Raw genomic sequence first — 12,095 nt, 5'->3', positions numbered from 1 at the left:
ATTCTTTGTATCCAATGAAGTTACTAATAATATCTGCTTTTATGGACAATTCCTAACTTGAATAAGCTGCAGCTTTAGTTGGATGCACAAAATCGAAGAGCCTTCATGTAGGTTAGGTCAAAAGGCTGACTTCCATCCTCAAACATAGAAAATCAAAGTTTATTTACACTGCGCATTTTTAGGTTTTTAAAGAAGAAATATTTCAGAATCATTTTGAGGTCCCAAAGGATGTGGGGCCTGCAGCAGGCACATAAGTAATGTTTGAGGAGATAGCAGGAGCCAAATGACCATTCATTAAAAAAGATTGTTCTTATTTACCTTGAAAATCTGAAGAAAATAGGTTCTTCTCTGTGTAATATTATAGCCATAACATGTCAGAGCTCATATAGTTAAGTAAATAGTTTGTAAAATGTGTTTATCAAGTCATAGTCAGAAGCATCATGCAAACCAAATGGGCATGTAAACTATGAGAGCTGAATTATATTTTTAATTTGCTCTGCCGAGACCTCCAAGAAAAGTCTTTGATAAAATGTCTTTCATTACATCATCAGTAATCCTTTTTTCATATCACAGACTGGGTTGTAGGATCTGGCGCACACTCTACATGTCTAGATAATGGAGCTGTACCTGTACCACTGTGGAATATCTGAGGTACAATTATGGAGAAAGTACCTGTATTCCTAATCCTAGTATACATGTTTAGCACTACTGGCCTAGGTAGCTGTACCGTTGGGAAATGCAATGGGCACTTATTTAAAATTGGATTGAGTACAGGTGCAAATGGATGAGTGGGTAGTTCTACTGCCATCCTGTATAACATTACAGGAATCCCCCCAAAACATTCTTAGGAGAAGCTGAAAGCGTCTGTCAAATCAATGTCCTGACAATGTTTGAATCCAAATATTTAATATGGTGGTTTTAAATACTACCCAAGGATGAGGCATAGCCATTAGTAATGCAGAATACATGCCTTAAGTGGTTAGGCTTGGGACCAATTTGATTCCAAGCCAGGGGCAGATTGAGCTTTCTTATTTTGTGACAGTGTACCACAGAGAGCAAGAGCTTGACCAGAACAGGTCCCAATACCCACTTATCTGATCTATAGCTTTTGAAAATTGCAGCAACTCTGTGAGGTGCTTTCAAGATTTAGCAAGAAGTAAAACGTCATCTGGCACAGAGTAAAAATGTCATTTAAGAAGTGCTTGGACAAGCGGATACCAACAGGTAGATGAAAAAAGATGTGGGGACTCTTGATGTACACATGGTGTGTGGCCAAGGCTCGGAGGGATTTAGCAAGCAAAGAAATATATACTTACTGCCAGCAACCAAGAACCAGGTGAAAAGGAGGGAGAGCAGGATCAAATACAAAACACAAGATTTGATGTGTGCTTTGCCCAAAAGCATACCTTCAATTCTCCTCTGCATGCGGTTTCTGTTCACTTCGTAGTAATTGCTGCTGCCAGCAGAGCTTGAGGACAGTCTGTGTAGAATAGGGGCTGAGTTTGAGGTAGCAGTGGCTGGCTGAACGGAGCCTCTATAATATGTAGCAGTTCCTGAGGTACGGAATTCATTAGAATTTCGACAGGCAGGGCTGGATGGCTTTACTGAATTGAGTGTGGATTCCATAGATTCCTCTCCAAACCGCTGTTCTTTGGAATTGATATTTTCTTCAGTATGCAGTGTTTGAGCTATTTATATAAAAAAAGAAAAGCACAAACAGGGTTCTTAGCAAGCTTGCCATTCCAGTGTGGTCTGCTTCACTTATCGGTGCAATCAATCTGTACCTATTAAGTATAATGCATACTACATTAGGGCAAGTCAAGAAAAGGGGCAGAAAGGTTTAAGAGTTGACAAAACAAACATACTAAGCCATGGTTTAGTAACATATACCTAAATATAGCATATTAAAACATCAAAAAGCATGTTTTTTTAGGTGTATACATTTTTTAAAAATATTCATTAGGGAATAGCTCCAAAAGTAAAAGTTCAACTGAGTTTTAAGCTTTAGTGTTTAAAACACAAACCTTTTTTAATTAACAAAATATATAATTGGCACAGCGACTACCAATTCAACTCTGGATTCTACAAAATGTATCATGTTTTAACAAATTATGAGCAAAATCAGACAGAATATAGTTAAGCAACTAGTAAGTCTAATATAAAATACATCACAGTCAACAGATACCAATGATTTAAATCACCATGAAAGGGATGATTTACTTTATTTTAAGTCAGCTGGAAACAATACTGAGAAAGTGAAAACCCGTATCTGAAAGAGACACGTTAGTGATAGATTCCTTACCTTAGATTTACCCCCAAGTGTCAGACTGGATCCGGAAAGTTTTCGTAAGCAATACCCCTGCGCGTCGGTAGGCGTCGTCGTGCGGCTCCGCGTACGCCGGTGGCGTCGTAGTCACCGAAATGACGTAGTTGGAGCTACTTAGACACGCCCACGGGTGCTGACGTCTTTCTTTCTTTTTCTGCGCCAGCAAGTGCAGATCCGGAGAGAGCGGTACCCCCAGTCAATTTTTGACTGAGTTTTTTTGAGACTTTTTGTCTCTGTTCTTTTGAGAATTGGACTCCTGGTGTGTAGGGATGCCTGGTTTTAGGTCCTGCGAGGCTTGACCCCGCATTATGTTGGTGACGGACCCGCACCCCGAGTGTCTCTCCTGCCTGGGGCGCGACCACGACCCCTCGTCGTGCCCCGACTGCCGGGCCATGGCTCCAAAAACTTTGCGGGAGCGGTCGCGAAAGTTGCTTGAGGCCCGGGAGTCTACTCCGTGAAGTTCAAGGTCCCGGTCCCGTGTGAGGTCCAGGGACGGGTCGCGGAGCCGCCACCATCGTTCGACGAAGTCTTCGCACTTGGGGTCAGGTAAGACGAAGCACAAGAAGTTGAAGAAGCGGCGTCGCTCTTTGCCTTCCCCTAGCCTGTCATGCGTCACGGCTGAGGGTGGTGCCATCCCTACGGCTCCGGAGCAGCCGAGACCGTTGCTGACGGCCTACATGCCTTTCCCGGGTTTGTCGGTGACTCCGACCCAGCTGCAGGAATTCCTGTCTGCTATGGTCCGTCGGCGCACCTTCGGGCCCCATGTGCCCGACAAGGGTTCCTCGCCTTCCTTCGTTGCCGGCTCCCCGACGGCGCCGCCCTTGGCACCGCGAGACCACCGTGGATCCATGCCGGGATCACAGCCGATGCTAGCTGGCCTCATACGACCTCCACCGGCATTGGCGCCAATGGGCAGCCGACGCCATACCCGGCTTCCTTCCCGACGACGGAAGGGTGTCGACCGACACCGATTCCGACGCGGAATTTCTATCCTTTTATCCACCCACCTCCTTTCCCATCTGCTCCGCAGGTGACGGGGAGGACTGGGAGGGGTCTGAGGACCATCTCGCAGCTCAATGCGAGTTAAAGTCGGACTGGGAAGAGGATTTGGAGGACGCAGGTGGACTGGATTTTTCTCCAGAACCTGGCGCACTGTCTCCTTCTACCGTGGCTACGGAGGAGGGTGGTACTTATTCAGAGGTGTTGCATAGGGCGGCCGAGGCTCTCCACCTCGATCCCCCTACAGTGGCAATCAGGACTAACCTCCTGACAGAAGTGCTTCGGCCAGCATCTTACTCTGCCGAGCCGCTGCTGCCCTTCAATTGAACGGGTAAAAGGCGCCTTCAAGGGATTTATTTGGAATACTCTGTTCTATTGCTTTTGATATACATTTTTAACTGCAAGAATTATAGATAAACTCGCCAGAGAGATATTATTCAAATGTATTTTGACTAAGAAATACTTTTGTTCCTTGTGAGGACATAAGAACCAATCACAAAACAATAAATATTCAAAACACGGTATATATAGAAAAAGGTTTTTATCTTTTGAAATTTATCAAGGGTACTACACAGTTATACAAACAATGTAACAAGAGGAAAATAAATACAATTGTATAATCCTTCAATGTCACTATTGTAAACACTTCTTCTCATTGTACATTATTTTCCAGAAGAGAGTGTGAATGTCGACGTTTCAGTCTCTATGCATGTCCATGAGACCATCTTCAGGACTATCATAAATTTAACAGTTGACCCCTGAATGGTGTTTCCAAAGATTCAAGAATTATAGAATACAATTGATACGTATATGTCAAATCGATTGTCGTTCTGTAGCTTTTGTTTAAGGTGAATAATCGTCAAAAGATACAGGTGAGTGAACTCTGGTGCTTTTTGCACGGTGTAATTAAATTTCCAGTCCCCAGCAACTTCTCAATTGAAGAAGTTTATTCTGTTAGGTTTTGTAGTGCAGCGAAAATTCGTCAGTCTGCAGTCGGATTACTATCAGACTGCCCCATTGCAATAGTAGCTGCTGTCGCCCTGGTAGAATGGGCACGCAACCCCACCGGAGGTTCTTTTTTAGCCAGAGAATAACAGGCTTTGATACACAAGACGACCCTGCGGGAGATAGTCCTCTTGTGTACAGCCTGGCCTTTCTTGGCGCCTATGTAGCCAACAAAGAGCTGGTCGTCCACCCGGAACTGTTGTGTGAGATTCAGGTAAAAGGAGAGCGCACATTTTGGGTCCAGACAGTGGAGCCTCTCTTCCTCTCTGGAAGGGTGCGGAGGCGGAAAGAAAGTGGGCAAGGTGATAGTTTGCCCTATGTGGAAGGGAGTAACGACCTTTGGCAAGAAGGAAGGACGTGTGCGAAGCACAACCTTGTCCGGATGAACCGACAGAAAAGGAGGTTTACAGGAAAGAGCCTGGAGCGTACTCACTTGCCTAGCGAAGGTGATGGCAACCAGGAAAGCAGTCTTCAAAGTTAGTAAACGAAGAGGACAGTTGTGAAGCGGCTCAAAAGGAGCGCACATCAAATAAATAAGAACCAGATTCAAGTCCCACTGTGGCATCACAAACGGATTAGGAGGGAAAAGGTGAGTAATGCCTTTGAGAAATATATTTACGACAGGGGACTTGAAAAGAGAGAGCTGATCAGGGAGCCTGAGAAAAGCCGAAATTGGAGAAAGATAGCCTTTAATAGTGCCCAGAGCAGAGCCCTGCCGGGCCAAAGAAAGAAGGTACAAAAGGACCTCTGAAAGAGGGGGAGAAAAGGGGATCCACAGCCTTTGCTGTGCACCTTGCCACAAATTTGTTCCACTTGCAGGCATATACCTATTTAGTGGAGGGACGCCTGGCTGCCAGAATGATATCACAGACTTCAGGAGGCAAGTCAAATGGAATCAACTGTCGCTGCTCAATCTCCACGCATGGAGGTGGAGGCTGGCCAGGTTCGGGTTGAGAACCGTCCCGTGCTGCTGCGACAGAAGATCCTCCCGGAGAGGCAGTCGGATCGGGGATCCACGCTCATACTGAGTAGCTCGGGTTACCAAACTCTTCGTGTCCAGTCTGGGGCCACAAGAATGACTTGAGCCCGGTCGCGCCTGATCTTCTTCAGCACTCTGGGTAGAAGTGGTATAGGCAGAAAAGCGTACAATAGGCTGCAACTCCACTCGTGACGAAAAGCCTCACCGGGCGAGTGCCGCCTTGGAAATTCCAACACGCAGAACTGCTGACATTGCGTGTTCTCTTCGGTGGCGAATAGATCTAACCAAGGCTCTCTCCACTGTAGAAAGAGACCTTGTGCCACTTCCGAGTGCAGACGCCATTCGTAATCCATCATGCACCGGCGGCTGAGTTCGTCCGCCCTGGCGTTCAGAGAACCTGCCAGTTGTTGAACCACCAAGGTAATGCCTTGATGTTCCAGCGATGTCTAGAGGCGCAGAGCCTCCTGACATAGGGTCCACAATCCCACCCCGCCCCGTTTGTTGCAATACCACATGGCGGTGGTGTTGTCTGTGAGCACCTGCACCACCCTTCCCCGGAAAAAGGAAAGGAATGCCGTAAGTGCAAGTCGGATCACCCGCAGCTCCAAAATGTTGATATGGAGCCGGGACTCCACCGGAGACCAGAGTCCTCTGATCTCCGCCTCTCCCAAGTGACCTCTCCATCCCAGGAGGGACGCATCCGTCACCACTGTGTGCTCCGGTTGGGGGAAGGGAGAGGGATCTGCCATCGACGCAATCGCGATGTGTGAGCCACCACTGCAATTGTCATGCAGTGCCCTCCGAGGTTGCTCTGATTCTGCGCCCACTGGAACTTCAGGTCCCACTGCAGAGCCCGCATATGCCATCTGGCATGGTGCACCAGGAGGATACAGGAGACTATCAGGCCCAGGAGCTGATGGGTCATCCTGACTGAAACCCGGGATAGAGGCTGAAAGATCGGAATCATAGCCTGAATATCCCAGACTCGCTGCTCGGGAGGATAAACCCGAACAAGCGTCGAATCCAGAACCGCTCCTATGAAGGGGAGCTTCTGAGAGGAACTCTGGTGCGACGTTGCGACGTCGGCACATTGATGGAGAACCCCAGCAAGTGCAGGAGGTCGGCCGTAGTCTGAAGGTGGGAGACGACTGCCTGGGGTGAGCCCACCTTCAACAACCAGTCGTCGAGGTAGGGGAAAACTGACACCACTGACCTGCGCAGATGAGCTGCGACCACCGCCATCACTTTCGTGAACACCCGAGGGGCGCTGGTAAGGCCAAAGGGGAGCACGGCAAATTGAAAATGCTCGTGGCCTACCGTGAACCGCAGGTAACGCCGGTGGGCCGGCAGGACGGGGATGTGAAAATTTGCGTCCTGCCAGTCCAACGCTACCATCCAGTCTCCAGGGTCGAGGGCAGCCAAGACCTGAGCCAGAGTCAGCATTTTGAACTTCTCCTTCCGGAGGAAGCGGTTGACGTTCCGGAGGTCCAAGATGGGACGCAGACCCCCTTTGTCCTTCTTGGGGACCAGAAAGTAGTGGGAATGACAACCACTCCCTACTTCCGGCCCTGGAACGCACTTGATGGCCCCCTTGGCCAAGAGGGTCGTAACTTCCTGCTGGAGAGTCACCAAGTGTTCCCCCGACATGCGGTGGTACTGAGGTGGTATGGCCGGAGGGGTGAACCAAAAAGGGAAGGGATTAACCCTTGCGGATGATCCGCAGCACCCACGTGTCCAATGTGATAGCGTGCCAGTGGGGGAGGTGATGGTGGATCCTGCCACCCACTGGCGTGGGGTGCTTCACAGAGCTCGGATTAGGAAGGTTTGGAGGGAGAAGCGGCGGAGGTGGACTGACCCCCACGCTGATTCCCAGACCCGCCCTGCGGAAGCCGCGGCCGCGATGCAGTGGGTTCTGCACAGGGTTGCTGAGGGAACGTGCCTGGGTGCCCCTGGCGTTGCCACGAAAGGAACGAAAACCAGGAGCGGCTGGGCTTTTCGTTGAAAGACCTAAGGACTTGGCCGTAGCCCTCGAGTCCTTAAAACGCTCCAGCACACTGTCGGCCATATCGCCAAACAGGCGAGTGCCATCAAAGGGCATGTTCATGAGCGAGCTTTGTACATCTGGGGAGAACCCGGTAGACCTCAACCAGGCGTGGCGACGTAGCGCCACAGTCGTAGAAATAGCTCTACCTAGGGAGTCCACGGTGTCCAAACCACACCGAATGGCAAACCGAGCCGCATCCTTACCCTTGGTAACAGTTTGAGACCGCACAGCCTGGGCCACCTCAGGACACTGAGGCAACACCTGTGCCACAGCATCCCACACTGCGTGGGAATAGCGGCCCAAAAGGCAGGCGGTGTTCACTGACCTCAGTCCTAAGCGGGCCGAAGAAAACAACCGTTTGCCGAACTGCTCCAGCTTCTTAGAGTCCTTATCCGGCGGAGCCGTAGGAAAGGCACTCTGGGACGTCGAAGCTTGGATGACCAAACTCTCGGGCGTAGGATGAGTGGTCAGAAAAGCAGGGTCAACCGGCGCCGGGCGATGACGCCTGGCTAAATTCTTATCCACCGGGGCCCCTGTGGCGGGCCGCGACCAAGTACCCAGCAAGACATCAGTGAGGGCGTCGTTAAATGGCAGCAGGAGCTCCGACAAAGTGGACGCCGTCTGGAGCACCTCAGTGAGGAGATTAGTTTTCAGGGCCACCGTAGGCAGGTCAAGGAGGAGAACCTCAGCGGCTTGACGAAGCACCATCGTGTACGAGGCACCCTCCTCCATGGTAGGTGGAGCAGAGGCAAAAATCCCGGGTCAGAGAAGAGATCGAGGCCGCCGGCCTCCTCTAACTCGTTCGCCCAGTCCTGCTCGGAGTCACACTGGCGAGCAAGAGGGCGCTCAGACCCCTCCCAGTCATCCTCCACTTCCACTACATGCAGGACAGGCTGTGGCGGCAGGGACCGGGGAAGGAACAAACTGCGCCGGGAACGGAGGGGCCGAACCGGCGCCGTGTCCCAGTGCGGATCCTACGTAGGGACAAAAGTGTCCGAGAACCGGGGCAGGGGCGGGACAAATGGTACCCACTGCGGCGCCGGAGGCGGAGCAGAGGGCGGCGCTGGTGCCGGAGCTTGCAGCGCGGGACCTTGTGGTGCCGTGGCCGGACCCAGCGGCACAGGATCATGCAGCACCGGAGCTGCCGGTGGCCTGACAGGATCCTGACACAGGACCGCGGGTGCACCGGCGGGAGCCTGAGGCCTAAACAGGCAGTCCAAGGTGGAAAGAAATGTTTGCACCTGAGCGAGAGTCACCGACGGACCCGGGTAAGGTGGGTAGGCCGCGGGACTCCCGGGCTCTGAAGGAGCCGCAGGGGCAAAACCCCGGTCCCCCCGTCCGCATCCAGAGATTGACGGGGGGACGTCGGAGAGCGACAACGCTTCTTCGACTTCTTCTTCTGTCGTCTCTTACCCAAATCCGAGGATGAAGACTTGGAGCCCGAGGAGCGGTGGCCCCGCGAGCATTCCCTGGAGCGGCCCCTGGAGGAGTGCCGGACCTCAAACAGCTTCCGGCGCCGCTCCCGCAAGGCCTTCGGGGCCATGACCAAACAGGCCATGCAGGCCCCAGAGTCGTGGTAGCTCTACAGGCAGTAGAGACAGACGTCGTGGGGTCCGCCACCGACGTATTACGACGGCAGGCCCCACAAGACTTAAACCCAGGCATACCTACGTGCACCAGAGTAGCAACTAACAAGAGACAAAAAGTCTCAAAAAGATAGTCAAAATGTGACTGAGGTACGTGCTCTAACCGGATCTGCGCTTACTGGCACGGAAAATGGAAGAACTGACGTCAGCGCGCATGGGTGGCGCCTAAGTAGTCTTCGTGACGTCATCTCGGCATATACGACACCAGCGATGGACGCGGAGCCGTACAACGCCACCTACTGATGTGCAGGGGTACTGCTAGCGAAAAAACTTTCCGGATCCAGTCTGACGCCTGGGGATTATTCTAAGGTAAGGAATCTATCACTAATGTGTCTCTTTCAGATACCTATATACAATTGGAGATGTAAAGAGAGAGGGTTGGTCTGTCAGCCGCAAAAAGCAGACAGAGCAGAAAGGTAACCCTTGAGAGGTCCCAAAGCTGAGCCCTGTTGGGCAAGGGGTAAAATAAATAGAAGAACAGTGGAAAGAGAAGCAGAAAGAGGGTCAATAGACCTTTCTGTACAGTATAATACAAATTTCAGCCATTGGCAAGCGTATACCGTCTCAGAGGAGGGCCGCCAAGATTAACATTACATACTTCAGGATGAAGGTCAAAATCCATCAACTGCTGCTGCTAAATCTCCACGAATGGAGGCTCAGAGTTGACAGGTTCGGGTGGAGGACCCTCCCCTGCTGCTGTGACAGAATATCCTCCGAAAGGGAGAGCCTGATGGGATGATCGATGCTAATGTTCAGAAGCTCTGGATACCAGATTCTCCTTGCCCAGTCCAGAGCCACAAGAATGACTTAGGCCCGGTCGCTCCTGATCTTCAGAACCTTGGGCAGGAGTCATATGGGAGAAAAGGAATACAGCAGGCCTGAGATCCACTCACGACGAAAGGCGTCGCCGAGCGACAGCCCCCTTGGAAACTCCAGCGTGCAGTATTGCGGACACTGTGCATTCTCTTCGAAGACGAACAGATCTCACCAAGGTTCTCCCCACTGCTGAAAGAGACCTTGTGCCACCTCCGACTGGAGGCACCATTCGTGATCCGCTAGGCACCGACAGCGGAGATTGTCTGCCCTGGAGTTCAGAGAACCTGCCAGGTGTTGAACCACCAGGGTTATGCCCTGCTGTTCCAGCCATGTCCAGAGACACAGGGACTCTTGACAGAGTGTCCACAACCCCACCCCGCTTGTTGCAGTACCACATGGTGGTGGTGTCCGTGAACACCTGCACTAACTTCACCTTGACAGAGGGAAGAAATGCCTTCAATGGCAACTGAATTGCTCGAAGCTCCAACAAGTTGATGTGGAGCCCCAACTCCGCCGTAGACCAGTGTCCCCGTGATCTCCACATCTCTCAAACGGCCGCCCCATCCCAGAAGTGAAGCATCTGTCACGACTGTGAGCTCTAGTAGGGGAAGAGAATGGGGTCTGCTGTTGACCCAATCGCTGTTTGTCAATCACCACTGCAGAACTCTCGCAGTTCCTTCTGAGATCTGGACCACATCGGTGAGATTTCCTCGATGTTGTGCCCACTAGAACTTCAGGTCCCACTGCAGAGCCCGCATATGCCACCCTGCATGCTTTACCAACAGGATGCAGGAGGTCATGAGGCCCAACAGCCTCAGAGTCAGTCTCACCGAAATCCAGGATAGAAGCTAAAACATCGGAATCATAAACTGAATATCCTGGAGTAGCTGCTCTGGAGGATATTCTCAAAACCTAGTCACTCACCTATACACTCACTGAGACACCTAATCACTCTCTTATACAGTAAGTCACGCACCAACTGAATCATACATACAGGCACTCATACAGCCACTGATTCATCAATACACCTTGTTATATATATTTAACACTCAAACATATAAAAACACTCAGTCACTGGATGATGTCATCAGTGATGTCATTTGAGATCTCATCAGTGATGTCACTGACCATGTCATGAGTGATGTAATATGTGAGGTCATAAGCAATGCATTGAGGGGCCGCGAGTTATATTTAGCTCAGCTAACTATAACTTCTGAATTTCTCTGGTTTTGTACGAGTGAAATGTCAGCCTAACTATAACGTTCCTGTAACTTGTTTTTTTTCACTAAATATATATATGTATACTAAAATTATGGATAAATATACTTACTATTATGGGCTTTCAGAAAGCTTTCTTCATTCATTTCATTGCTCTTTTGTTGTGTCATGCATATTTTCCTTAAGCACACTACCATCAGTGATATCTTAAGGTTTTTGGGGGTCCTGGGCCAAAATTATTTTGGGGGCTACTATTCAGAATAGCTTTGAATTTATGATCCAATTTTAGTTCTTTCATGCCCTCTTTGACAAGGTCATCGAGTGCACAGGCACACTGGTCTAAATTCTAAATGTTTACATCGAATATTCACGGATAGTTTTCTATATTGCAATGCAGCAGCAGCTCACTAATGTTATTGCAAATAATCTCTGTGACTCTCTTCTAATTCTCATATTTGAGGTCCTGTTTTGATCTAAATAAAACTTTGTCTGCATGGTGTTGAAAAATGTACGCTCAACGTTTCTCTGCAAATTATCTGTTATAGGCTCCTAAAATTCACCAATATAAAAAATAAATTTAAGGAAATTTTTTTTCTAAAACAATCTGTTTAAAAATGATTCAAGGTTGTCAGGGCAGGACTGTCTGCAGATCAGCCAGAGCCAACTTTGCCCATGCCTTACAACGTCTCTGACTATCTTACATCATGGGGGAAAAGTGCCAAACCACTTTAGCCAAATAATAGTAATTGTATTTATATATAGAGTGGTAAAGCAAATCTAGATTAATTGGAGTCAAGAGGAGATAATAGAAAGGAATCAATGAGGAGCGTAAGGAGACATGACTCGGACATGTATGTAAGATACCAGTTGTATGTTTGAGGAATTCTTTCCCTAGCCAGTGAAACATTTTATTAACTGCCTCCTGAGAAATGTCACTGCTAAGGAAGGAAATTTTGCAAACATTCTTGGAGCAGACTTCATTCCAAAGGGTAGTATTTTAAAATGACAATGAGTTTCACCCATGATGAAACTGAGTTGCTAGCGAAGATTTTGACTAGTCAG

General features: G+C 49.5%; 1 protein-coding gene across 4 annotated transcripts in view; it reads right to left on the bottom strand.

Moving 5' to 3' along the window:
* SCML2 (Scm polycomb group protein like 2) overlaps nt 1–12,095 on the bottom strand; it is a 752,432-nt gene that overhangs the window by 140,809 nt on the left and 599,528 nt on the right. For all 4 annotated transcript variants that reach the window (XM_085622654.1, XM_085622657.1, XM_085622655.1 and 1 more), the window contains one exon: nt 1,407–1,688. In XM_085622654.1, coding sequence (XP_085478780.1) covers nt 1,407–1,688 — 282 coding nt within the window. The remainder of the gene's footprint in view (nt 1–1,406; nt 1,689–12,095) is intronic.

The sequence above is a fragment of the Triturus cristatus genome, chromosome 8 (assembly GCF_964204655.1).
Source record: "Triturus cristatus chromosome 8, aTriCri1.1, whole genome shotgun sequence".
NCBI classification, from domain to species: Eukaryota; Metazoa; Chordata; class Amphibia; order Caudata; family Salamandridae; genus Triturus; species Triturus cristatus.
The sequence above is the reverse complement of the archived record's forward strand: the minus strand, read 5'-3'. Positions and strand labels throughout refer to the sequence as shown.